Source organism: Hemicordylus capensis, chromosome 7 (genome assembly GCF_027244095.1).
Source record: "Hemicordylus capensis ecotype Gifberg chromosome 7, rHemCap1.1.pri, whole genome shotgun sequence".
Classification (NCBI taxonomy): Eukaryota; Metazoa; Chordata; class Lepidosauria; order Squamata; family Cordylidae; genus Hemicordylus; species Hemicordylus capensis.
Genome location: NC_069663.1, coordinates 27,328,095 through 27,355,941, shown reverse-complemented (window position 1 = coordinate 27,355,941; position 27,847 = coordinate 27,328,095). Strand labels below are relative to the sequence as shown.

Genomic DNA, 27,847 nt, shown 5'->3' with positions numbered 1-27,847 from the left:
AGGCTGCTCATACCTCTTGCCTGTGGGTTCCCCAGAGGCATTTGGTGGACCACTGTGGAAAACAGGATGCTGGACTAGATGGGCTTCCTTGGGCCTGATCCAGCAGGGCTGTTCTTATGCTCTTATGTTCTGTCCCCCTGGCACCATGCAGAGATGACTATGCTCACCCTGCAGCGCTGCACTTTCTCCAGTACTGGGGTGTGTGTATGGCTCCTTTAAGGAGAACAGAGCCTTCTTGAGCCCCTGCACCTTCTTGGAGGGCATGCACAGAGTGTTGGGAAGTGTAGCCCTTCCTGGTGCTACGGAGTAAAGGTCAGAACAGTGGGAAATGGCTCTCATGTTAGGAACATAGGAAGCTGCCATATACTGAGTCAGACCACTGGTCTATCTAGCTCAGTATTGTCTACACAGACTGGCAGTGGCTTCTCCCAGGTTGCAGGCAGGACTCTCTCTCAGCCCTCTCTTGGAGATGCTGCCAGGGAAGGATCTTGGAACCTTCTGCTCTTCCCAGCGCGGCTCCATATCTTACAGTGCTCACACTTCTAGTCTTCCATTCATATACAATCAGGGTGGACCCTGCTTAGCTAAAGAAACAAGTCATGCTTGCTACCACAAGACCAGCTCTCTTCTGTTGTTGTTTTGTTGTTGTTTTGTTTGTTGTTGTTGGTTTTCTCCTCTGCTGTTGTTGGGTGGTGTGTGTGTGGTGGTGGTGGTGGTGGTGGTGGTGGCGTCCGAGAGGTCACTTTGACAGGATTCTGGACTGGTCTGGTCCGTCTGGGTGTTGCAGTCATCAGTGGAGCCATTCCGAGACAAAGGCAGACAGATGGAACCCTTGGTACAAGCTTGCGTGGAAAGCAAATGCCTGGAGAAGGTGGAGGCAGGTACACGGTTAGCAGTGGCAGCTAAGCACCCTGTCCTCCTCCTCCAGTACTAGTCCCTTTATCAGAAAGATTATTGTATGTGCAATGGAAAGCCACGCCCTGCGGACGACCGGATCAAGGTGGCCAACATCTTTTCCGCAGTTGGAATCCAAAGTCAAACAGAAAGACGAAACACCTGAGTCACTATTAAAACAAGGCAAGCAGCCAGGAGGAGACCTTTCTAGTGACAGCAACTGCCATGTCACTGCAGGTGATCTATAATGCCTGTTTCCTCACAGAAATCAACACTGGGAGAAAGGTGGTTAGAGGCATGAAGCCAGACCAGCGGGGCAATTTCCCCCTTTCTGCACTGCGTCGGTCATGTGGCCAGTGGCGAAGAAAAGGTCCTAGGTAGACAAAGGGGTGAAGTTGAGACTACCGGGCTGAGCAGCTCTTAGGGAGAGGAGCAGGGCGGCCCTTTCATGAGGCAAGGCTGGGAGGTGGCCTTGGGTGGCGGATGATGGAGGCACCGCCCGCTCCTGATGCTGCCGTCAGAGCAGCTCTTTGGGACTGCTCTGACCCTCCTCTGGGAGGAGAACTGGTCTTGCGGTAGCAAGTGTGAATTTGGTAAGCAGGGCCTGCCCTGGTTTGCATTTGTATGGGAGACAACATGTGTGAGCACTGCAAGACATTCCCCTTAGGGGTGGGAAGCGCTCCTGCCTGCTTGCACGCAGAAGGTCCCAAGTTCCCTCCCTGGCAGCATCTCCAAGACAGGACTGAGAGAGACTCCTGCCTGCAACCTGGGAGTAGCCGCTGCCAGTCTGGGTAGACAATCCTGAGCTAGATGGACCAAGGGTCTGACTCAGTATAGGGCAGCTTCCCATGTTCCTAAGTTTTGCAAGGAGCCTCTCTCCTCCTCACAACTCCTTGCAAGAAGCACGAGGAGAGAAGTGGGGTTTGGCATCTCGGGTGCCACAATGGGTTGGGCCACCTCTGGAGGGGAGATCTGGGGAAACGGGGCGGTTAATAAGGGCAGACCACAGCAGCACTTGCATTCCTCAGAAGAAAAGTGTAATGTATCCAATTTAATACCCAATCATCCCTGAACGCTGTTCTGCTTTCCTGCCTGTGCCATCAGTACGCCTGGCACTTAGGCAGCGAAACCCGGAGAGTCAAACCCTGGTGCCTTATGTGGCTGTGTGAGCTGCACATGCCTCAGCTGTGCAGGCATGCAGTCGATGAAAGCAAAGCCAGACTTTGCCCCAAACAGCTTGCATTTCTTGGGGGGCAGACAAGGGGGGAGGAGGAGGAGGAGGCGGCTGGGGTAACAAAGCAGTAGAGAGGGAAGGAATGGGATGGGCTATCCAGGCTGTACTGTGAGCAAATATTGTGGTGTGTAACTAGGTTTATTTTCATCTGGGGAGGGGTTGCAGCTGAAGGCCTACTGGCACCAACCATGCCAGCTGTCCCGGAACGTAAACCCGGAGAAGAGTCTTGCTGGGTGAGATCAAAGGTCCGCAGAGTCCAGCATCCTGTTGCTGCAGCCGCCAGCCAGGTGATTCGGAGAAGCCACCAACCGACCAAGCAGCACATGAAGGCAAGAACCCTCACCTGCTGCTGGTCTCCAGCAACTGGAATTCAGTGGTATACTACCTCTGAACATGGAGGTTCAGTTTAGCTATTTAGTGCTGATGGAAACCCCACCGCACTCCATGGTTTGTCTAATCCCATTCTAAAGCCATCTAAACCAGGGGTCTCCGCCATGACTTGTGGAAATGAATTCCATACGTTCTTTATTTTATTTATATACAGCCCTTCCAAAAATGGCTCAGGACAGTTTACACCAAATGCTGCAGCTTAAACAGTGCAGAACACACCAGCTACATTTCTTTGCTGGGCTGGGAAAGGGACCCTGCAGATGCTCAGAAGGCATTTAGGACCATTACTTACTTGCATTCCAGGGCAGACCCTTGGGTCAGAATAAGCCCAGATGAAGGCTCTTGGGCTCTGAATTGCAGCAAAGGCCTCCAGACAGTCATATCCTTCTGCAAATTGGCCATCTCCCAATCCTAGAAGTGTCACAAGTCACAGTTTGGCAAAGACTACAGGATGGGACTGATGTTCTCCAGCAATAAAGCAATCTCCAGCCCCCATCTTTCCCCCCCTTTTAATGAAGGAACTTGCACAATCAAGCATGTGGACTGCACCCTCATTTAATAACCTCTATATTATGGGGAAAATGTGCACTGACTCGCTGCTGATTAAAGGCTATGGTTGGGATTTAATTTCCTCTTTCTCCGAATCCCCCAGAGACAAGGGATCTAGCAGCAGGAAGGCAGAAGGCCAAATACCTGGAAAGGTGTCCTAGCAAGAAGAGAACATTCCCGTCACTGATGTGGTGGAGTGCGTGCATTCTTTGTCTTTTCCACAAAGAGCAATAATTAAGACACATACTTCTTGCTATGTCTTGTGGAGAAAATTGCCCTGTCCCTGAAGCAAGAGCCCAGCCGGTAATCACTCAGTTAGGGTGTAATCATCCTGCGAATGCAGGCAACTGGCAAGTTGGGGCCTTTTCGGAGTTCTTGACATCCAAGCCTCGATTGAGCAACCTGGCAAGGCTAACCGTGGGCTGGGGGGGAAGAGGTACCAAAGGGAACTGGCCAGAGTTTGCTTCCTTTGTCTCTCTGCTTCCTCACTTGCTGAGATTTTGGATCTCTCACAACAAGACCCTTTAGGTCTCCGGGGAGACACTTCTCGGGGCCTGACACAACTGGTTTCATTCTGTTTTTATCGATGCCATCTACAGCGCCTTTCTTCCATGCTGGAATTCAAGGCAGGGTACGTCCAGACGCTGGCCTGAGCCAGAACTCTGTAGCTTCAGCAAGCTGGCCGTCATGGACAGCAGGCAGGGCTCTGACACAGAGTGGGAAGGTCTGGCCAGCTCTGAAGGGCCAGCAGGGCAAATAGGGCACCAACACCCAGCCTCATGGTCAGGAGCCCCTCAAGCCAGAAAACCCCCACACTGCGACTCCCAGGGACAGCACCCTTGGGTCCACATCCCTCCAAGGGGCGGCTGACCCGCTCCTCCGCAGTCCACACCGAAGCCTTTGCACTCTCCAGGTCATGCCTGGCAACGTGTCAGGCAGGAATGAAGCCGGAGTCATGGAGCATTCGGCTCCAGGAGGACAGAGGACTGCCCCTTGAAGGCTCTCCTTGCCTGGGAGGGGCAGTCAAGTGCAGCAGGGCCTATATAAGGGCGCCTGTGTTGGGTTAAGTTGTCTCTGCTCTCTGTGATCTGTCCAGGGTACTGGAGGACCCCATCTCTGACCGTCCTTGTTCTCCAGTCGATAGTTTCGGATCTTGGGTGGAACATGTGGACCGGTAGCAGCGCCTCCTAAAGAGACAGTGTGCGCGGTGTGCGTGTGTGTGTTTGCGCGTGCCAAAGAGCCAGCTAGCTCAAGTTGCTCCTCAATCTTAATCTGCCTGAGAGCTGTGCTGCCTGCCGGCTAGCCGTACATCTGGCAGGGCTGTGCAGTTACCACACAGCTCTACCTGACACATGGCCAGCCTGCAGGCAGTCTGCAGGGTGGGAGAGGAGCATCCTTAACAGCCTCCTGGCGTGTCCCCTCCCCCGTCTCCTTAGGAGGAGCTGCTACTGACGTGGCCCCTGCCTATGGGACTGCCCACCCACCACCCTCCTCAACTCCAGCCGGACCTGCTTCCTCCCAGCCCTTCTGTGGGCTCAGCCGTGCCCAGACTAGGCAGTTCCTGTGCTGTACAGCTTCAGGTCGTGACTCGGAAACCGGCCTTCTGCCTTGGCCTGGTCAGCGGAGCCACACCCTTCTGGCTCCAGCTCCTAGGCCGGAGAACGTGGCTGCCCCTTGGTCATGGAGCGTGGCCGCCCCGAGGAAGTCAGTTTATATGGCGATACACACTTTGGCCCCCCAGACCACTCTCTGGAGAATGACGCACCTCCAGAAACGTTGGCCATCCATGCCCTGAAGAAGCAGGGCAGTCAGAGTTCCAGCTGGTAGCAAATCATGGAGCCTTTTTGTACTGACTTGGGAGGAAAAGATAGCAACGTCCTTGCAAGCGTATGTATTCAGTGTATACACCGCCCTTCCTATAGTGAGCTTAGCCCAGAAGCTGCCCTGATGAAGACCCCTTCTTGTTGGCAAAACAGAGACAGGTTGGAGGCCTCCTAATGAGGTACACAGCTCATCCCGCCAGCTTATCATTCCAGACCAGGATTCCCATGGTCCAGGGACTTGGCGTGACATGGGGGCTGGCCAGATCTGGAGAACAAAAGAGATCACTCTGCAAAAGCGACGTGCGTGGAATGCACTGTCCTGGCAGGCTGCGCCGTCCTTAATTAATGAGCAACGGACTTCTGTTGTTAATAGCAAATAGGCTGACCCATCGGTGTCTCCTGAGGGTGTATCTAGAAAGAGCATGCAGCCTCCATCAATGGAAAGGAAGCCTCCAGTGGCTGGGCCTGCGGAGGCTTTCTGAAGACACAGATTGCCCAAACTGCGAGAAGGAATCCCACCAATCGATGGCAGTGTCTTCAGGTGGGGACATGGAAGGGATTAAACACCATGCAAGTGGACACACGAATCTGTCCATTGGTTCAGGACTCTGACCGGCACCAGCACGGCTGCAATGGCTCCGGCAGAGAGGGGTCTTTCCTAGCCCTGCTAGCTGAGATCTTTCTGCTGGAGATGGCAGGGGTGGTGGTGATGGCTGTTATTACTGAGAATATGTGTATAACACTTTTCAACAAGGGGTTTGAATAGAAAATGGGAAATGATGGTTTAACCTCTGAGGCCATCTGCATGCAATGTTGTGCCACTGTCTGAACTATGACCCCTTAAGTGCAGAATTTTGTTTTTTTTAAATGTTTCTATTCTGCTCTTCTTTCAAGGAGCCCAGAGTGGGGTACTTAGTTAAGTTTCTCCTCACAACAACCCTGTGGAGTAGGTTAGGCTGAGAGGGAAGTGACTGGCCCAGAGTCACCCAGCAAGTATCATGGCGGAATGAGGATTTGAACTCGGATCTCCCTGGTCCTAGTCCAGCACTCTACGCTGGCTTGGAGTAGGCTGTCAGCAGTGGTGCTCTTACCCCTGGACTTTGGGGCTGAAGTCCGGGGCCTCCACACCCCCTGGGGGCTCCCCGAATCCTCTTTAGTCTGTCCCAGGGAGTGTGGTTGCTGTTGGTCTGCACTGCGCCTGGCGGCCAAGTGTGATTGTGACCCGTGATGGGTGCTTTAGAGACAAAGGGGGGAGGGGGGGAAGAAATATGTGGGATGGGAATATGTTGTGTGTTGAAATGTTTCCGCTAATGCATATTTGCATGAATATACCTGTTTTATATTCTTACATTCTTGTGAGTTCAATTGCTGTTTGTGCCCTCAAGAACCCACACGTTAAAAATACAGCATGTGTCATGGTGTGTGTGTCTGTAAGAGGATTATGCTTAACTTGCGGTGGCGGGGGGCTCCAAAGGCCTTTAGGTCCAGGCTCCAACATTACTTAGATGCACTTCTGGCTGTCGGTCCCCGTCCCAGAGTTCTCTGTCACTTTCCTTTCCACCGTTCCTTTCCAAGGTGGGCCTCTGCTGCTGTGTTCCTGTTGTTCTCTGTGCATCTGTGTGGTGCATACATGCAAAAGCTGGCACACAAACAAGAGCATATTTTTGCAGAGGCACCCTCACCTGCAACTTCAAGTGTCAAGCTGGGGTGCTGACTCACAAGCAGATCGAGTGGCAGATAGGCACGCCTCTTCAAATTGCGGGCCTTTAGTGCCCACACAGAAATAAATGCAATCACAAGCCAGCTCTGCTATTCACCAGTTGCATGACAAGGGACACCGTAGGAACGTAAGGGTGTCAAGAGCCATCAGAGCCAGTGGCAATGAGTTCTGTAAATGAGTTACGCGTTGTGCACATCATGAATGTTTGCTTCCTGCCGATGGCCGTCCAGTGTATGTGGGTGGGTGAGTCCAAGCCTCTTGGGGGTTGGATAAGGCGAACAGCTGGTTTTCCGTGTCCTTTTTCACATGGCGTTGCTTTCTAATGAGTCCTCAGAAACCTACCATCTGGCCTCCCCGCTCCAGCCTGCTTTGTCGTCCTGTTTGCATCTTCTTGCAGGGAAGCAAGTCGGCTCACCTTCAGGGGCTCTGTGGGCATCCGCTTCTGGCAGACACAGGTCTCCATAGCAACACACACCGAACTTCTGGGCTCACGTTTCTCTGGGTGGCTTTGCCTTTCTCCGAACAGCTTTTCTGGCTAAGGGGAAAGAACCTCACAATGGAGAGACCATGCCAGGAGGGAGGAGAGCTGGTCTTGTGGAGGCAAGTATGGGTTGTCCTCTTTGCCAAACAGGGTCTGCCCTGGTTTGCATTTGAATGGGAGACTACATGTGTGAGCACTGTGAGAGAATCCCCTGAAGGGATGGAGCTGCTCTGGGAAGAGCAGAAGGTTCCCAGTTCCCTCCCTGGCAGCATCTCCAAGACAGGGCTGAGAGAGACTCCTGCCTTCAACCTTGGAGAAGCCGCTGCCAGTCTGTGTAGACAATACACACTATATGGCAGCTTCCTATATCCCTATGCCTTTGTCTTAACTTGCAGAGGAATGTTGCCTTCTACAGGAATTCCAGACTCAGACCAAGGGCTGCCTTGGTTCTCCTGCCCAGGGAGCTAGTCAGTTTCACAGCTCCATTGGGAGGGGAGGGGAGGGGAGGTTGGGTTGCAACTCAGCCTATAGCCCGAAACGTAGCGGTGCTGCTGTTGGGCTTCGTGCAAGGCCACCCTCGGCTGCCCAGCAATGTCCAACTCCTTTGAATTACGCAGCCCTTTCTCTCTCTCGCTGAGCTGAAAGTGACCGTAGAGGGCTCTAGACTAGCCCCCTACTCAGCCCAGGAAACAGCCAGGGCATCGCTGACAGACTGGCTGCTGCCCAGCCTCTGCTTGAAAGCCTACAGCAAAGAAGACGCCACCGTGGCATGAGGCAGGCAGTTCCACCGCCAAACAGCCCTTACAGTTAGTGAATGCTTCCTAATGCCCACCTTACATCCGCTTCCTTATAATTTCAAGAGGCTGAAAGGCATCATCTCATACTGCATGGGAGGAGGCCATGGTCAACCTCTCCTCTATTCTACCAAAGGCAACCACAGGGCTCTGCGGGCGCCGGGAGTCGACATCCACTCCATGGCACAACCTTACTTTAATTAACTAGGAGTTCAAGGGGCCAGAAAACACGGAGAGCCAGATGGGCAAAGTGCATTTGTGAGTGGGCGAGCTCCCATAAACTGGGAGTGGGGGATAAACTACTTGTCGGGGGGGGGGGACACTCCCCCGCCCCCCAGCTTCCCTCGCTTTGCTTGTATGACGCAACAGGGGAAACCCGCCCGAGGAGGCAAGAACCGGCGGAAAGCCCTTTGGGCTCGAAAAAACTCCAGAGAGACACCCTTTTACTCGCTCCTCTGCCCCCGCCCCATCTCAAGCCACGCCCACATGCCCCTTGATTGGCTTCCAAGAAGTACTCCCCTCCCGGCTTTTTAAATATGTAAACGAGAGCCTCTCCCGCCTCCTCCTTCCTCGGCGGCTCTTTCCGCCCCCCCACTAAGAATCACCTATTTTGTCCCAAGTTCCGATGACGTCTCCAGCCAATCCGGGGCCGACTTCTCCTGCGCGCCCTCCCTCCCATTGGCCTTCCATGGCGCGTACGTCTTTCTTTCTTTTTTTCCCTCTGCGGGAAAAGTGGGCGGCCCTTCCCTGGGCCCTAAAAGGAGTTTGCATGGGCGGCTTTGCCCGGCAAGTCCCGCCTGGCTGTTGGGTTCGGGTGGCTGGAGAGGCAAGCGCAGCCCTCGGTTGCATCAGGAGCGGCGGCCGCCAGCGCCACGTGGGGACTAGAAGCAGCCGGCCGGGCAATCCCGCGGAGGACGCTCGACCCGGAGGCGGCAGTGGCGGGCGGCGACCCACTCCCGGCGCCACCGGGCCCCCTGGGAGAGGCAGCTGGGAGAGGACCAGCGGGGAGGACCCTGCGAGCCGGTCGCCATCTCTTGGGGGGAGACGAAGACTTCTCGCCTCGCCGCCCACGTGGCACTTTTTTTTGTGGGGGGAGCAGGAAACTTATCCCCTTCATAGATCGGGGACGGGTTTAAACAAATAAATAAACCGGAGTCCGCTTCGCTTCCAGCACCTGCTGCGCTCCAGATCCTCCCTTTTGTTTTTGGAGAGGGGGGGGATACATATCTTTATCTGATCGCTTAAATCAAACTCCAGCCCCCCCCCCCCCCCGGGCGAAGCGAAGCGGTGCAAAGACTTCCCTGCCTGCCGCAACGATGGTGGTGGCGGAGAAATTCTCCAGCGCGGAGAAAGGCGCTTCCAACGGGGACATCGGGGCGCCGATGGCCGAGGAGGGCGCCCGGGTCTCCTCGGGCCGGCTGGGCGCCGCCCGGCTGCGCGGCTGCCTGCGGGCCAACCTGCTGGTGCTGCTGACCGTAGCGGGCGTGGTGGCCGGCGTGGTGGTGGGGCTGGCGGTGCGGCAGGTGGGGCTGGGCCCCATGCAGATCCTCTACTTCTCCTTCCCCGGCGAGCTGCTGCTCCGCCTGCTGAAGATGATCATCCTCCCGCTGGTCGTCTGCAGCCTGGTGGCCGGCGCGGCCAGCCTGGACCCGGCCGCCTTGGGGCGCCTGGGAGGCTGGGCCATGCTCTTCTTCCTGCTCACCACCCTGCTGGCTTCGTCCATCGGCGTCGCCCTGGCCTTCATCATCCAGCCCGGCCAAGGCGCTTCGCCCCCCGCGACCTTCGGGGCCGCCGAGGCCGTGCCCGAGCCCAAGGAGGTGGTCGACTCCTTTCTGGACCTCATCAGGTGAGCAGGAGGCGCTGTGTGTGTGTGTGTGTGAGAGAGAGAGAGAGAGAGAGAGAGAGCGCTTTTAACATGCACAGAGGCATTCTTCCTCCCCTGGTATGATCATGATGCTTGCATCCCACATTTGCATGAAGGAAATGCAACCGAGCCGATCCCCCGTATAAACCATACTCATGCCTTACGTGGGCCCCCTGGCCCAACTCTTGAGAGTACTGTCAACTGTTAATTGTAAGCGCCTTGGGGCAGGGACCAGTCTCTGGCACTCTGTAGAATCGTAGTCTATCCTATGCTGAATAAACACAGCACCAGTTTCCTTTCTCTCCAAAGAGAGATGCTGGGGTTTGCCTCTCCTGTGGAGATGCTGCCCCCTCTAATCAGGCCATGACCCCAGGTGTGTGTGTGTGGAGCAGAAGGCCAGACTCCTGTTTGCATTGTTACCATTCATTGGCTATAGCTTGGGGTGTGTATCTTCCAATCTTGGGTCCCCAGATGTGTTTGGGCTACATTTACCCGTTGTGGTGGGGATTTTGGGGAGTGGTAGCCCAACAACATCTGGAGAGACAAGGCTGGAAAACTCCCCCCATCCCCATCCCGACTTACAGCATCAGTCTCAAGAAACAACTCACATGTATTAAATGCTGGAGAGGAAAAGCAAATGTCTGCTGGGGGCAACTAAAAATGATGTATTTCCGACGGGAAGAGATTTCCACGCATTCGGCAGTGTCTTTGAGGCGCATCACAACACCTGGTCAGTGAGCACGTGTGAAGCAGCCCTCAAGAGCCACAGGGAATGCACTCTGGACATCCTCAGGGGCATCTTATTACTCCGCATATCCTTTCCCTCTTCCTAAGCGTGGGGCGGGAGAGAAAGCCCAGTGTGAATATTTAGGAGCCTTCTGAACGAACCCTTTGCAGGGAGCTAGAAACCGGGTTTGAAATGCTTCCACTAGCCTGACCATGAGGCTGACTGAAACATTACGATATGGCTAGGCCCGAGTTAAAGGGGTTTTAAGTGGTTTCGAATACGCAGCCCTGAAGCAGTGGTGCAGGTGTCCCTTGGTCTGTCCTGCTGGTGCAGTCTCTAGGAAGCCCCTTCTTGGTCTGGCGAGGGCCCCCTGGAGGGACACGGCCTTTGAGGACAAAGGCTACTTCTTCTAAAGAACGAAAGAATCGGACCTTTCTCCCATTATGTCTCCCGTGGGCTTTTATGGGCTAGAGTATTTCCCTGCTTAAAAGGACTGCACATCTCAAGCCATGAAATCAACAGTGCTTTTTTCCTTCCTTCCTGCAGAGAAAGAGCATTGGTGTTTCTCCCCCCCAGTCTTAAATGCGCACTCCCTAAAGATACAGTGTAGTTTCTTGCTGATGGGGGACAGAACGTTCTGTGACGACAGTAGGCACAGCCTTGCCTCCCTCCTTCCCTGGCTCCTGATGCAATACGAAATCCGGTTGGAGGGGCCCTGCATGTACAGAAAGGGAATCTTAGACTTGTCCCACATGGCATACAGAAGTGGGACGCTGCCCGGCGTAGGTTGGGATTAGGGTGGTATCTGGATCTTTTGCTGAGTCAGAAAGGCTGTGATGGGAATAGCTTTCCTTGGACATGTTTATGATGAAATCGGAATAGGTTAGCGGGGAAGAGATCTCTGCAAAGGAGCAGCTGCCCTCATTGCTGCTACTGAAGGCAAGTGGAAGCATAAGATTTGGGAGAGGTCCAGAGCCCAGGGCAGAGGGCATGTTTTGCAGGTTGGAGGCCCCCAGGTGAAATGTCTGGCATCTCCAGGTGAAAGGAGGAGAGCTGGGCTTGTGGCAGCAAACATGACTTGACCCCTTAGCTAAGCAGGGTCCATTCTGGTTGCATCTGAATGGTAGACTACATGTGTGAGCACGGTAAGATCTTCCCTTTAGGGGACAGAGCCACTCTGGGAAGAGCATCGGCATGCAGAAGGTCCCCAGTTCCCTCCTCTCCAAGACAGGGCTGGGGAGACTCTGTCTGCAGCTTTGGAGAAGCTGCTGCCAGTCTGTGTAGACAATACTGAGCTAGATGGAGCAATGGCCAGAGTCCTAATCCTGGGTAGCAGGACTAGGTGAAATCTTCATCTCCATCCTTGGATGGAGCCATCACCTTGGAGCCATCACCTGTGGCTGGCTAGACTGACCAGTGGACTGGCCCAACAAAGCTGCTTTATAGGATCAGGTGGATTGCCTTGCAGCGTTAGCCAAAAGTCTTTCTGGCGGCCAGCCAGGAGCTCCCAGGAAAAATTCTCCTAGTGAGATCCGCCTTCTCTTTTTCATGCTCTGGCACAGGGCTAGGCCACCTTGGCTCTCCAGCAGTTGTTGGACTACAACTCCCATCATCCCCAGCCACAATAAATGGAACTGAGCTGTAGTTCAAACGTAGTTGGAGAGGCAGGCTTAGCCCACCCCTGTTCCAGCATCTGGCATTCAGACACGGTGCGCTGTCTCTGAACATGTCTCCCCTCTCGGATGTGGTGGACACTGCATGACAGCTGGCCGTTTTCTGTTCATTTATTGAATGCAGTTTTAAGTTAAGTCACTGGCCCAGCCCAGGAATTGTGCAGCCACTAGTTGGGTAGGCTAAGAAGGGCTGTGAGGAGAGGCTATATAGCCACGTAATATAATCCAGGTGTCCTATAAAGAAGGTCCGCTGGTTGGAACCAGCCACATCTGTTTGTCTCTGGGCCACCTTCCCAGCTAGAAAATGCAAAGAACCATCTTTTGTTCTTTGTTGACCTGGACCTTGGGAGCCCCTCAGAAACCAGCATTGTGTGTCCGATAAAGATTATTTTTCTTAGCTGACAGGAGAGCAGAATTGCTGGGCTGAGATGTGCAAAGCCAAGAGGCAGGACCGGCTGTGAAACGGATGTGCATCATGGCTGCTGCGCTGGTCTTCCTGTGTCTTTGACCACAACTGAATCCATTCAGTTCTACCTTTTACCTGCTGGGACTTGGCTAGGCACAGAGTACCCCGATGCTTGTCCAGGCACTGCCTAGACCCAGAAGACTCCCCCTGCGAGAAGTCGGGGAGGGAGGGAGAGGTGAAGCCTGCTTGCTTCCTGTGCCTGGGCATGTGCTCCAGCCCAATCTTGGATCTCTGGCAAGCCCATTTTGCATTGCTCGGAGCTGTGGGCGCAGCTGACTGTAGTGCCACTCTGAGATTATCTCCTCCTCCTCCACTCTAAACAGAACTTGTTTCGTAATAAGTAACGTTTCCAACAGGTACAGCTCCTCTGGACAAAACACCACACTGTCCACTCGTACCTGATCTTTTAGGTGCTGCCACGTGAGCACAAACCTCAGGTCGGCATGAGCTCTTCTCAGGACTAGAAACATGAGGCAGCTAATAATACCACTACTTAGATACCACTTTTCATCAGCATTTCCAAAGTGTTGATGGAAACTTTTTCCATAGAAAAATTAAGACGAAGCAGCTGCACCCCCATCCCAGTTTCAGCAGGTTCCCTTTCTTGGAGTCCAACTTGGACAACTTCTGAGTGCTTGATCCTCCTGGCTGGCGTCACACACGCTGTACCCACCAATCTGCTGCAGAAGCGTGGCAGCCCTTCTCTCTTTCCTCCCTGCTGAGTGCTTTGTCAGTCTTGCCAAAGAAGTCTGGTTTGCCATTTCCGGAGATCCAGGAGGAAGCTTCTTGCTGAGTCAGAGGCACGGCTGGTGTCCCGTTGGACCCATTCCAGCGGAGGCGTGACAATCGGGCCGGGGGTGAGGTGGGGTCCTGCCTGTAGTCGGCTGTCGAATGTGTCCCCTTCAGCCAGGGGCCATGCAACTTAAATGGTTCTGTTGGTTGCGGCTGGATTTACTCGGCCATCCTTTCTTCCTCACCCTGGTCATGACTGCCCACGCCCACCCTGCAAATGGGATTCTGCTAAATTTCTGGACAAAGAACCACTTGCTTCTGGGCTGGTATTTGCAGGTCTTTGTTCTTTCCTGTTTTCTTTTTAAAGATGGTCTGACCTCATGAGGTCCAGACACTTCTCTTAGCCTGTGAGTTTTCTATAAACAAAATTACTTGGGGGCTTGTCTTCAGGTTTGGCCTAAGCTGATGATCAGTTTCTGTAATCCTGCCGGCCGGTGCTACTCATGCTTTCAGTCAGCTGGGCACTCCAGGAGAGTAAGCCTCTTTCTGTGCAGAGCCGTGATGGGAGAGGCATACTCAGCCCTGCCTTGGGTCTTGGCCAGGGGCTTTCTGCTCGGGGCAGTGGGGCAATCCTGGCCTCGCCTATGCTTTTGGCCAACGAAGCATCTTCCAGTGTGACCTCAGTTGGGGGTGGTGTTGGTTTGTGGACAGAAGAGAGACTACCGGAGATTTCAGCTGGTGGCAATCCCCTTCTCTGCTGTGACCCTGCAGAGATCAGGGGGTAATGCTGAGTTGCTCTGAATCGAGCCATTGTGCATGGATGAAGTGGCCAGTAGGACTGACGTGGATGCCTCTGACCACAGAGAACAGTGCAGTCCTCTTGCTGCTGGCAGAGCTCTTTGGGGAAAGGGCAGCCTCTTTCCCTGGCATCCTTGGGACTGGGGAGTGCTTTTGGGTGACCCTAGGGCTTGCTTCCCCCGTCTTGGGAAAGGCTGCCATGGTTCTTGCCTATTGGGCTCGTTCAGATGTAGTCGCCCAACAACGGCTTGGCCATTGGGTCAGAGGCTATGGATATATGCAGCTGGTCTTGGGCCAAATCAGACCACTGAGCCATTAACTACTACAAATATCTATGTACCACTTTTCAACCAAAGTTCTTAAAGCAGTTTACATAGAAGAGAAATAAATACATGAATAAGATGGTCCCCTGTCCCCAAAGGCCTCATAATCTAAAAAGAAACATAAGGCAGACACTAGCAACAGCCACTGGAGGGATGCTGTGCTGGGGTTGGATAGGGCCAGTTGCTCTGCCCCTGCTAAATATGAGAGAATCACCACTTTAAAAGGTGTCTCTTTGCTCAGTTAGCAGGGGTTAAATTATACCCCTCACTTTCCTCCATCAACTTCTTTAGTCAGTTACACTTTGCTATAAGTTGTTGAGGGGAAAACTGCGACCTGCCATTATAAGGCCTGAATGTTTTAACAATCATGAAATCAAAACCTTTCCAGACCTCCCAAAATTTGGCATGAGGCCTCTAGACTCCAGTGCAGGTTATGTGAAGACCACAGCTGCATGCTGGCAGGTTTACCAGATGGTATTAAAGGCACATTCACTTAGCAGCCCATTTGTGAGATGCTGTGGATACAGTCACAATAAATCAAACAGAAATCTGTCAGATGCATCAGTAAAAAATAATGTAGATGATTATGGACCTGTTGAATGTCTGCCTGGAGACTTACAGCACAAGGTAACAGTTTGGGGAAGCACTGTGAGTGCAGGGATGCACCAGGCAGAAAATAATCAGCTGCATCTGTAGCTAGAGATGGGGAATGTGACCCTGTTGAATTTCTGCCTGGATGCATTCCTTCCAGGGCTCATCACGATCTCCAGCCAAACGACAAGAACGGAACGTGGGTGTATGAAACCTAATTGGTAAAACCAGCATTATATATGAGACTCTACAAAGTAATTACTGTTCACACAGTGTGCAAGTTAAGGTGACCACCTTAACTTGTAACTTCCACACTTAGTTCAGTATTGAACCAGCAGTTCTCAACCACAAGTCCCCAGATGGTGCTGGACTCCCATCATCCTCTGCCACTTGCAGGAGGATGGAAGTTGTAGTCCAACAAGAGCTGGGGGCCCAAGCTTGCTTGAGCATCCTGCTCTACTCTGGCTGGCAGCTGCTCTCTGGGATTTCAGAGGGACAGTCCTAGCAGTTTCTGGAGATTCAACCTGGCACCACCCACATGCAAACCAGGGGCTCTGCCATTGGAGCACACAGGGAGGCGTGGACCAGACAACCAATCCGTTGGCTTGGCTTAACTGTACAACATCGTTACTAGCACATGCGGTTGTACAAGACTCCATCTTACATGAGGTCACAAGCCCTAATCTCTAGTGGCTTGTGTAACTAATCATTGTCCAAGTCCTCCTCTTGTTAGAATGTATGCCTAGCAACTGTGTTTGCGTCAAACAGTATTTGAAAAACAATCCTAAAGGCAGACAGTGGAGGGTGAGCCTTTTTACTCATTGAAATCATGGGATTTGGTCAGGAATCCAGTAGGGATGTGAACAAAATTTGCATGAATCGATTCAAATTCAAATCAAATTGATTTGATTTTGAACCATTGAACAGAATGGAAGTTCATTTGAATTGATTAGCATTTTGCCTAAATTCAAATCAAATTCGAGCTAATTCGATTATGGGCTAATTTGAATAGATCTAAATGAATCTATTTGAATTGGATTTGAATCGATCCATGCACATTTCATGCACATCCCTAGAATCCAGAAATTTCAATTTCAAATATGCTGATCATTCTGGAGGCTTTTACCTGTGACCTTTCAATGTTTGCCAAGGTGCTAGTGTAGTTTCCCCCCAAGAATCTTGTCAGGTAAGAAATCTATCAGTGGATGGTTCACTGAGAATGCAATTAAGTCCAGAGAGGAAGTGTGTTTGTGCATCTAGATGCTCCCCCAGTGGCAAGCACTACCTGCTAAAACTTGCTCTGGACTTGTGCAACTCGGCTGACTGGATTTTTCCTTGTTTCTTCCCCAAAAGATTATTCACTCCCACGAGATCCCTCAGAATGTTTATCCATGTACTGGAGCAAAAAAGTCAGCATTTCCTAATTGGAGTCTTGCGGAGTGAATCATGAGCGCTGACATTTAAAGCATCTGCTGCTGTTACGGGGCGGGGGGTGGATCAAAAGCTGAGCAGGAGGGCAGCTGGTTTCTGGGAGCCGCATGGACGGTGTTGTGCTCACAGGTGTTTCTAGTAAGGGAACTCCCCGGCCTCTGCGGTGGGGAGCTCAGCAAGGGGGCTTCTGAGTGCAAACTATTTCCGTAGCGTCTGGAGGTTTCGTGGCCGAGTCTGATCTGAAAAGGGGTGGTGTGAGGTGGGCGGTGTCCTGCAAGTCTGATGCAACATACTCTGAGTATTGAGTTTCCTTGCTCTGGTGTAGTCAAGGATGTCTGCTTTCCGACGACCTTTTAAAAGAAACACCAAAAGTTGACTCTGTGGACCCTAAATAGGCATATACTTAGGTTGAGGCAGCTTATTTGGGGGCTAAAAAGAGAAATACTTGGGGTTTCTTGTTCCAAATTCTTCAGCCTTGTGTAGGTCTTCATAACCTCCTTTCAGACTCTTAGGCACTGGCATCAAATGTGTAGTTCAGCACTTCTTAGCAGTCTTTAGGACAAGACCATTTATTCTGAGTATATCTTTTGTGGGCCACCAGATGTTCTGAAATTACAGCCATTATAGAGGACAAAAATTGAAAAGCTTCTGAATTAAGCCTATCTGGTGTTTGTCCTCCTTTCCCATGATTTATGTGTGGGCTGGGGGAAAAATATGCCACAGCGTTCTGATATTTGCCTTGCTGGTGCTCTCGCTGCTAAAGAGGCAAGCTGCTTTTTGGCTTAAATGCAATCCACAAAACTGCCATGGTACATAGGAAGCTGCTTTATACTGAGTCAGACCCTTGGTCCACCTAGCTCAGTACTGTCTACACCGACTGGCAGCGGCTTCTCCGAGGCTGCAGGCAGGAGTCTCTCTCTCTCAGCCCTATCTGGAGATGCTGCCAGGGAGGGAACTGGGAACCTTCTTCTGCTCTTCCCAGAGCGGCTCCATCCCCTAAGGGGAATCTCTGACAGTGCTCCCACATGTAGTCTCCCATTCAAATGCAAGCCAGGGTGGGCCTGCTTAGCAAAGGGACAATTAATGCCTGCTACCACAAGTCCAGTTCTCTTGCAGAAACCAAAACAACCACCTGGCTCTTCAGCATTTTCCTCTGCCCTGTTCCCTGCAGTCTTGGAATCATTGACAGTTCCCAGACTGCAGCTCAGGAGCTCCTGTTCAGAAGTGACTGGGAATCCTGCAAAACGAGCCCTGACTTTCTTATAAAGGGGGGAAACACCTCTTGGTGTTTCCGTTGGAGAAAGCAAGGCAAGGGGAAATGCATTCGAGAGGATGAGTTGGGTAAAATTAAACTGAGATTCGCAATAGTTCTTAGCATGTGTGTATATCTGGGGCATGTCTGGTTGTTTGCTAGGACCTCTTTGGGTGGGAGGGGGAGAAAACAGAAGCTGATTGACTGCGGGGGGTGGGGTGGGGGTGGGGCTGTTTAAATGCAAAGAAGCTAGGTACTAAAGACAGACTGCTAAATTAATGGTTGATGCCTCCCATGGCTTGTTGCTTCAAACCTGGTTAAGATCCCAGGCATACAGCAAACCCTGGTTTAGGTTGCCAAATTAAGGTACCCAGAGGGTGCACGTGGTGGTGGTGGTGAATGGCACTAGCAAGACCTGCTTGTCCACTTGCAAGTGGAGAAGCAGGAGAGGCTGTTTTTACTGTGCAGACATCACCATAGCAGTTTTAACCACTCTGATTGGTGACTTCCAAATCCACTTTGACCGACGGTTTTGCATCCTGCCTTGTGGCTGATCCTTAACCTTGGTGCAGGTATTCAGGCACAGATTAAGAAAGGAAAGGATGTTAGAAGCCTCCAAGCCAAGAAGGGTGAATTACAGTCCCCCAGTCTGGGAACGGCACACTGCTATAGCAGGAGTATTGATTGGAAATCTGATGGAATGTAGGAAATCAGTGGGACACAGCTACCCTGGCTATAAAGGTCTACAGAAGCGAATAGAGTAGATTCTGCTGACATCAAAGAGAGAACAGAGTAGAATAGACAGGAAAGTTTAGAGGAAGAAGTTCAGTTGCAGAATGGCTGTAGGTAGAAACTTCCAGCCATAAAACCCAGGATATACTACAACTTCCTCCTCTGTCCCTGATCAAAGCTCTGAGGGTGATCTCGTGATGAAGAAATTGAAGAGGCAGCCCAAAGAGGAAATGTGATAACCGATTACTTCGATGTTCTGCACACAGATGTACATTCAGATAACGACCGTCTTTCTAGATAAGATAAATAGCTGTGCCTTTGCACGGTTAGTTGTGCAGCTGATGAGGAGAGGCGACTCTTTGAATGAATACTTAGTGGTGATGTGGTGGTAAATGTGCTGAACGGCTTGGAAACAGTAACTACGACACAATCAAATTGGACACGGGCCCAAACTGAAAACGGCTGGGGGAGACCCAATGCAGTGGCATTTAATTTGGAAAGAGGGATTTCTCAAAAGTGAGGGGATGAATTAAAGATGAAGGGTAGAGTTGGGAAGGCAAAACCACTGCAACTGCGGCTCGGATGAAATGTCTTCCCCCAGGCAGGAAGGGTATGAACCAGTGCAAAGTTGCCAACGTGGCTAAACCGCAGTGTTGCTGCCTTCTAAAAAGTGGGATTCTTGCCTGAGGAAGATAAGAGAGCACAAACACTGGCAACACACATGCAAATTGCTGGCAAGAGAGGGAAAGGAGGGGTTTCAAGGGTATGTGTGTGTTTCAGGGCAGAGAGGGTTAAACAACTGGCAGGTGAAGGAATCTGTTCCAGCATGGCAGAAGTAAGTTTTCCACTTCCCTCTCTGACGAAGAATAGTTGCATCCTGTTGCTCAGCTTTGTTCTGTGCCAAATCAGAGGAGAGCTGGTCTTGTGGCAGCAAGCATGAACTGTCCCCTAAGTAGGGCCTGAACTGGTTTGTATTTGAATGAGAAATTGAGTGCTGTAAGATATTCCCCTGAGGGGATGGGGCCATTCGCAAAGTTGCCGGAACCTAAGGGGTATACTCGTGGGTCAAATGGGCTGTAAGCCAGAATTTGGCTTTTTAAAAGCCAAATTTGGCCACCTAGCTGGGAAGAGCATCTTCATGCTTGCACGCAGAAGGTTCCAAGTTCCCTTCCTGGCATCTCCAGGGAGGGCTGAGAGACTCCTGCCTGCAAGCTGGGAGAAGCTGCTGCCAGTCTGCGCAGACAATACGGAGCTAGATGGACCAAGGGTCTGACTCAGTGGAAGGCAGCTTCCTATGCTCCTAAATAGGTGGCTTTGCTGAAATCAACTTATTTCCTGTCATGCCCATGCCCGGCCTGGTGTGGTGGAGAGGGAGAGAAATGTATGCAGAGTTTACTAAAACTGCAGTGCAAAAATACAAAGGGGATCTTGTTTGCAGCAAGATAAAGCTGAGGAGAACCCCAGAAGCTCAAGGCTTTTCAGCAGCAGAACGGTTGTCTTTATATGTAGATATATAACTGAGGATCTTCACGTGGGAAAGAGCCAGGTGGTTGAATCCTGAGGTGCGGAAGAACGGATAGCGCTGCTTCATACTGCAGGGAGCTTTGCTTTTCTGAACGCTCCACCACATTAAACACACACACACAGAGGGCAGAAGTGGGTGCAGGTAATAGGACAGGGCTGCTAACCTCTACTGAAGTCCAGAGCAGGGCATGAAGGTACCTGGCTGATCGCTGATGGAAACAGCGGGTGGCCCTCTTGGCCTGTCCTGGCAGCGCTCTTCAGCTCTCCTTGGAGCGGGTGTGGAACCTCGGTCTGTTGTGCTTGGCCGAGGATTCTGGCAAATCCAGACACGCAGGGCCTCCCCCACGTACAAGGAATCCACCTGCATGTGAGAACTGGCCTCTCTGAAGCTGTCCAGCAAAGTGCCTTTGCCTCCTCCTGAGGGCACGGTACCTTGGCAAGGAGGCGCTGCATCTTGGCATCTCTTTCAAGGGAACCCGTTGCCTGTGCACGTCCCAGATCTGCCGCCTCCGTACAGGGTGTCTGCTGAAAGAGGAGGGGCAGAGTCCTGGTGGGGCTGGAAGCTGCCTCCTGAGAAAGGGGGTATGGAGTTGAGGAGTCGGTTTGGATTGCACTGCTTCGGTTGCAGGGCGAGGGGTGCTTGCTCTCCCCGCAAAGTGCATTCAGACTTGCAGATGGAGGGAATCCCACTTCAGTCTTGCCTACCCTGCCCCGTCAATCCCCTGGTCATGTCAATGTCCTGCTCTGCATTGGGGGCACGCAGGGGATTAGGCTGGAGGGAAAGCTGGGCTCCAGTGAGCCAGGCGGAAGTGCCGGTTATCTGAGCTTGCCAGGAGTTTGCAACAGAGCGGGCTGCTCTTGGGCAGCCAGGCTCAGATAACCAGGAGCCACGCACTGAAGTAAACACTGAGAGCGGGTGCAGGGAAAAAGCTACAAGAGGGACCTCTGAGCTGGGAAGCCACCAGGACAAATGGCTCTTCCTGTTCTGAGCCTTGGCTGCAGCTTGCCCATGGGCTCTGGGTTCAAAAGGCGACTGGACAAATTTAGAGGAGGCCTGCAGAGATAGTTCTATGCTGTAGAACCTCCAGGTTCAGAGGCAGTGTACCTCTGGATACCCCGTGCTTGTGGGGGGAGAGGCAAAAGGGGATGCCTTCATTGGGCTGCTTGGGGAGGGACCCACTTTGGCCTGGCTGGACAACACTCCTTGGTCGTTACTCAGATAAATGTACATCAGGGGTGCTCAAATGTGAACCCTCAAATACTGTGGACTACAACTCCCATCCTTCCCAGACACAATGGCCTGGTGAGCACTAAGTCATTGCCCTTTATCGGGCTTCTAGGAACTTCAATCTTGCACAGGAAGCTGCCATACGCTGAGTCAGACCCTTGGTCCATCTAGCTCAGTGTTGTCTACTCAGACTGGCAGCGACTTCTCTAAGGTTGCAGGCAGGAATCTCTCCCAGCCCTATCTTGGAGATGCTGCCAGGGAGGGAACTTGGAACTTTCTGCTCTTCCCAGAGGGTGGCTCCATCCCTTGAGAGACATCTCTTCCAGTGCTCACACTTCTAGTCTCCCATTCAGATGCAACCAGGGCAGACCCTGCTTAGCTATGGAGACAAACCATGCTTGCTACCCCAAGACCAGCTCTCCTCCCCTAAAAGAGCCAGATGTCCAAATTGCCGCTTGCCTGCAATGAGTAAGAATTGACCAGGACAGTCTTCATAAGCTGGAACTCACAACCGACCACCCTAGAGATATGTGGGCAGGCTGCACTTTTTTTGCAGAGCTAGTAGCTTTGGGAGATTTCCTTACAAGGCTAATTATTGGCCATTATGAACAGCAGGCAGGAACGTGGTTGATACTATTTATAATTGTTGCTCAGCAGGGGTGAAAAAAGCACCATGGTGCCCTTAGGCAGGGAGGATTCTTTCCGGCTGCTGCAAGGAGCAACTGAAGAAGATGGGTCCGATGTTCACTGTGGACCAGGACCAGCTCATTTCCTGGCAAGTCCCTCTTAAACCTTCCCCTCTGTCTTCCCTTTGCAGGAACATCTTCCCCTCCAACCTGGTGTCGGCTGCATTCCAATCGGTGAGTTGCTCCACTCCTTCCTTCCCCTACGAAAGGATCTGTCCCCCTTTGCGGGGAAGATGGCCTCCCGTTGAACCGAACGCCCTGCATTTGCTTCTGAATCAAGCCATCCCTACATACATGCAAAACTGGTTCACTTGAGTCTCCGTGGCTCAAATGTTTTTAAAAGGCAGATTTGTATACCTGGCCCTTTTCAGCGCAGAGAGCGACTGGCATTAAGCTCTCCAGAGTGTTTTCTCAGGCTGGATCCTCCAGAAAAGGCATGGGTGGGGATAAGGAGCATGGGAGGTCGTTCCCGAGACGGAGGAAGTGGGAGCCAAACCTCCCTTCACTTGCAAGTGAGTCGTGCGACTCGGCTTCCAGGTTATTTCAAGGCCTCGTGGGCCGCAGCAGTGGATGAAATCGATCTTCCCCCGAACATCAAAACTCCTCCGTCCCTTCAGTGGGAGGGCAACGCAAAGGAACCTTCCCAGAGTTTAGCAATCCATGGCCAAGCGGCAGTTCCAGAGCAGCGCCAGAGCGGAAAAAATGCCTCTGGAATTTCTGAATGGCTTGCTTTTTGATGCCTTGGGTGTTGGGCTCCAAAACAAACATGGGAGGAAACAGTTTTTTTTTAATCCGGGTGGGGGTGAGGTGATGGGGTCTGTTGACTGGAAGCAGCTGACTGCCAGCCAGCAGGAGATCATATGGCCCTGCCGGAGCCTGCGGAGTGGGACACCTGCAGGTGTTGATGGATGTGGACCAGGGAGGCCCGGGTGCGGAGGTCTGCCCAGCAACCCAGTCTCCTGGGTGACTTCAGGCCAGGCAGAACCCCTCACCTCAGCTTACTTCCCTGGGCTGTTGCAAGGGTGAAAGATGAGGACGCTGCCCTGGGTGGCTTGGAGGAAGGCCAGGGTCGGTAGAAGCTTAGCAGCACGCTTCTAGACACGGACCGAGGGCAGCTTTTCCGAGACTTGTGTTTCGTTTCAGCAATAAACATGTGGACGTCCCAAGGACTTTCCCAGCCTGCCTCCTTGACCCTTCCAAGAGCACATGCGGAGGGTTGAACTGGTGCATGCGGAATGCGTGCTCTGCCGCTGAGCTAGGGAGCCTCATTCGAGATTCAGAATCTTCCTCAGAAGCTGCCTTTGGCTAGTCAGTCTGCTGGCCTCTCCAGGATGGTCTGGCTGGCAGGGGCTCTCCCAAGCCCACTGCCTGAGATCCTCTTACCTGTGGATGCTGCCAGGGATTGAACCTGGGGCCCTTTGGCGTGCATAGCAGGGGCGCTACAGTTGAGCTTATGGCAGCTCCCCGGAATCCTTGGAAGTTATTGATAGGGAGGCTGCAAGCCAGGGGATAACCTACTCCGCTTGCATGTTTACAAGAGGCCACTGCTTATTCTTCCTTGCCCTGTTCCAGCGTGTGCTCCCGAAGCACCCCCTTCCTGCCTACAGCCTTTTCAAATGGTCTCTTATTGGTGGCTGCCATATCCTGCTCTAACGCAGTTAATGTTTCCCTGCTTTTTCTTGATTAACCGTTCTTTGTCACGTGTAATCCTCTTGAGGGTCCAGGGCTGGCTCAAGGTGACAAAACCGATTGGGTTTAATTTTTAAGAGCCTTGTTGAATTAACAAAAGCCAATCCCCAGAGAGGGGAACCGTATATACATTCCATTAATAAATAATCTGCTTGGCCATGGGGGCGGGGGGGACAAGATGATGGATTAGATAAGGCAGAGGTCCCCAACCTCTGTGGTACTCCAGCTGTTGCTGAACTGCAACTCCCATCATCCCTAGCTGTAGCTGGGGATGATGGGAGTTGTAGTTCAGCAGCATCTGGAACACCACAAGTTGGGAACCTCTGAGATGAGGGGTGATCAAACAGAGGCGCTCTAACTGCTCTTGGACTACAACATCCATCACCCGCTGCTGCAACAGACTGTGGCAAGGGCTGATGGGTGTTGATTGCTCTATTGAGCAAGGCCTGCATTCTGTCTGTGTTTGCTGCGTTCGTTCCTGCCCCGGTTCTTCACCCTGTGCAGGGAGGCTTTAGGGTTGGCAGCTTCTAAACTGGGAGGTGTGTGAGGAACGAGTGGACTTCCCTTTCTGCCCTGGATGCATCCAGAGTAGACATCCAAAGCAACGTGCCATTCTGTGCCCAGCCAACACTGTCTTTCATTCCCTTCTGTGTGTTCTTTCCCCCAGTATGCAACCAATTATAAGCAGATCATGGTCAAAAAGAACTTGACGGATGGACTGGGGAGAATCAGTGAAAATGTCACAGAGTTAAAGGTAAGAAGAGAATGGGATGCTGTGCGTGCCCATGCACATATGACTTGAAAAATGGAGGAACACGGGAAGCTGCCATATACCGAGTCAGACCATTGGTCTATCTAGCTCAGTATTGTCTACACAGACTGGCAGCGGCTTCTTGAAAGTTGCAGGCAGGAGTCTCTCTCAGCCCTATCTTGGAGATGCTTCTGTTAGGGTGGGAACTTGGAGGAACCTTCTGCTCTTCCCAGAGTGGCTCCGTCCCCTGAGGGGAATATCTTGCAGTGCTCACACATCGAGTCTCCCATTCATATGCAACCAGGGTGGACCCTGCTTAACTAAGGGGACATGTTATGCTTGCTGCTATGGGACCAGCTCTCCTCTGGCCAAATGAGAGGATGTGGGGCTCAGAGAGAACTGGTATAACATAACGGCCGAGAGACTGGGCTTTCCAGGTTCAAATTTTGCTTCTGCTGTGAACTCACTAGGTAGGTGAGTTGATAATCTCAGGGGTGTGAGTTGCTGTATGTTTCCACCCCAGGATAGGGAAATCCTCCATTCTTTTCAGCTAGGTCATCTTCTTGTTGAAGGAAGCGTGCATGTGCGTGTGTGTGCGCGCGCCTGCCTGTGCATGGGTGGGTACGGCATCCCATACCCGCTCTCCTCAGCCACTCTTCTGCACCAGATTCTGGTCGGTGGCCCTTGGGCATTCTAGGAAGAAACAAAGTAGACCCCGCCGAGCCCGGAGCCTGCCCGCTCTTGCTGTACACAGTGTGTTGTTGACCTCTTTCCCTCCCCGTTTCCTCAGTTGCCCATAGGCAAAGAGGTTGAGGGGATGAACATCCTGGGCCTGGTGGTCTTTGCCATCGTCTTTGGGATCGCTCTACGGAAGCTCGGACCCGAAGGGGAGAACCTGATCAAGTTCTTCAACTCCTTCAATGAGGCTACCATGGTTTTGGTCTCCTGGATCATGTGGTAAGGAGGATATCTGACCCGCAGCTCTGCAGGAGGGTCACGGGGGTAGTGGGGGTGTTGGGGGCGGGGGGAGGAAAGCATAACAGATGGGCAGGCTGGTAACTAGGATTTCAGGGAAAGGTCAAGGACTGTGCTGATGGGGAAGGCGCCATATAGATTCTGCATTCCATCAGTCTTATAATTATATTTACTTTCCAACTTCTGTGCCAAGATGTTGCAGATTTCGCTCCCGCAAAGACTGAATTCTGAGAGCTGAAAGCAATGTTTCATTTATTTTTGGATCACTTATTCTGCAAATCTTATCACTTTGCACATAGGTTTTTGCCTTCTGTTACATCAGTAGGAGGCAGGAACCATTATTTTAAAAAAAAAACCAATCGGTAAACCCCAAATAAATGTTGCTCCACAGCAAAAAGGGATGCAGGGCAGCATACTTTACTGTTCTTCCCCCCTCTCATTTTATCCCCTTAGCAGCCCTGCATGGTAGGCTTTGGTGGGGTGGTCTAAAGTCACCCAAAAGGCTTTGTGGTAGGGGGGTTGCACCTGGTCTCCCTATCCCCACTGTGCCATGCTGCCTCTCCATTCTGTCCTCTTGCAGAATTGCAGCACCTGTACTGCTCAGGTGCGAACATCAGTCTGCAGACCTGGTCAAGGGGGATGTTGGGTCAGGGATTTCTGCTCTGCCTTCCTGACTGCCCCTTTCCTCCTCCTCCTCCTAGGTACGCCCCCTTAGGTATCATGTTCTTGGTTGCCGGCAAGATAGTGGAGATGGAAGACGTGGTGGTCCTCTTCACCAGCCTGGGCAAATACATCTGCTGCTGCCTGGTGGGCCACGCCATCCACGGCCTCATCGTCTTGCCACTCATCTACTTCATCTTCACCCGCAGGAACCCTTACCGCTTCCTCTGGGGCATCTTCACACCCCTGGCCACCGCCTTCGGCACTTCCTCCAGGTATCAGCAGGCTACTTGGGGCAGCAGAGATCCAGGAGGTGGGGGCCAGTGTGGGGCAGAGAGGCTCCTGCTGGGTAGCAGGGAGGGGGGATCTCCTCAGAATGGGCTTGGTAACTGTTTGCAACCTGGCCGGCTGGATTTCTGCCTCTTGGCCACCTTATTGGCATTGGTGCCTTTTGCCTGCCCCCCCGGTCACCCCAGTCCTTGTGAAAATGGATTCCAAACACAAGGCCAGAGAAGAGAAGAAAGGAAGTTGCAGCTGCATTGGTGACTCAAATTGCGCACATGTGCTAAGACCTGCTTCTTGGGTCATGTCTGCTCCCTCCCATGATGGATGCCATGGTCCTGTTGGTCCCCAGGTCTCCACTGGCCCTCCTAACGCCACCATCCTGCTTCCTGCCCCTCTGCCATGCGTGCTGCCCTCATCTTTCCCTCGGCTTCCTGCTCCACAGCTCTCTGCTCACGCTGCTCCCCTTCCTTCGGCTTGCCTGTGGGCCCTCCTCCCTGCCTTGCACCTGGGTCTCTTTCCCTCTCCTGCCATCTCGCTTCTGCCATTAAGTGTCCAGCTCCTTGCATTCCTAATGAGGGCCAGCAGGCACAGGCCAAGGGCTCAAACAGCGGCTGCGAAAACTAACCTGTCTTACGTTACGGTTTGACATGAGGCCCTGTCTACAGTTTCACTGCAAGTGAAACTGACCTTTCACTTTCTCACAGAAGCAGTGGTGTTGATTAATGTTCTACACCTGATGGCTTCCCCAGGCAGACTTCTTGATGCAGCTCTGGTGTCTGCTTTTTCTTTTTAGTGGAATTTAAAATGATTTGGCTGTAGATCTCTGTGTGGTGGGGGGAGGAGGGGATTAGGGTCCTATCTTTCTGTTCCCCACTCAAAGGGGGACCTTCAAGATGGCCAGCTTCATGAAACCAAAATTGGGAGTGTGTCCAGATCCCCAAGCTGGGCAAGACCTCTCTCCTGCCCAGGTTATATGGCTGTGTGAACTGCCCTTTTGTGTCTGATGCATCAAGACACCGAGAATGTGAGCCAGCCTTGTTCCCAAGGCAGGGAGTTCCATAGTTCAGGGCCGCTGCCGCCACCAGAAAGGCCCTCTCCCATCCCATCAGCCACCCCTTTGGTGGCAGTGGGGGACCTGGAGCAGGGCTCCTCTTGAAGACCCAGAGCGCGTTTTGGGGGCTGGGTTTTGGCTGGGGCTGGAGCTTTAGCTGCTGGTGCCCTGACCAGTGTCTCCTTTGGCACAGCTCCGCCACCCTGCCCCTGATGATGAAATGCGTTGAGGAGAAGAACGGCGTCTCCAAGCACATCAGCCGCTTCATCCTGCCCATCGGAGCCACTGTCAACATGGACGGGGCGGCCCTCTTCCAGTGCGTGGCTGCTGTCTTCATCGCCCAGCTCAACAACCGCACGCTCAACTTCATCCAGGTCATCACCATCCTGTGAGTAGCCAGGCTTTCTTCTTCGAGCACAATCGACTCTACTGCCATTGGGTCAAAGTCCCCGCCTGCTCAGGACTGCAAAACAAGGTGGTGGTTGGACACCGGACCCTTTTGAAGTGTGGCGCCGGCGGGGGGG

At 52.5% G+C, this 27,847-nt stretch overlaps 2 protein-coding genes across 4 annotated transcripts in view; one reads left to right on the top strand and one right to left on the bottom strand.

Annotated features, from left to right (window-relative positions):
* The window catches only part of SLC1A5 (solute carrier family 1 member 5), a 38,852-nt gene that overhangs the window by 6,650 nt on the left and 4,355 nt on the right, over positions 1-27,847 (top strand). Inside the window, exons 1-6 of one of the 2 annotated variants that reach the window (XM_053267821.1) lie at positions 9,172-9,731; positions 22,044-22,086; positions 24,269-24,355; positions 25,143-25,309; positions 26,029-26,262; positions 27,517-27,711. In XM_053267821.1, coding sequence (XP_053123796.1) covers positions 9,202-9,731; positions 22,044-22,086; positions 24,269-24,355; positions 25,143-25,309; positions 26,029-26,262; positions 27,517-27,711 — 1,256 coding nt within the window. In that variant the 5' untranslated portion in view covers positions 9,172-9,201. Of the gene's footprint in view, positions 1-9,171; positions 9,732-22,043; positions 22,087-24,268; positions 24,356-25,142; positions 25,310-26,028; positions 26,263-27,516; positions 27,712-27,847 lie in introns of those variants that run through there. The other variant, XM_053267822.1, reaches the window with a different exon arrangement.
* Positions 6,173-27,847, bottom strand: part of FKRP (fukutin related protein) — a 43,374-nt gene continuing 21,699 nt past the window's right edge. The window contains exon 4 of one of the 2 annotated variants that reach the window (XR_008310795.1): positions 6,173-7,145. The gene's annotated coding sequence lies outside the window, so the exon portion shown is untranslated. Of the gene's footprint in view, positions 7,146-9,612; positions 9,746-27,847 lie in introns of those variants that run through there. The other variant, XR_008310794.1, reaches the window with a different exon arrangement.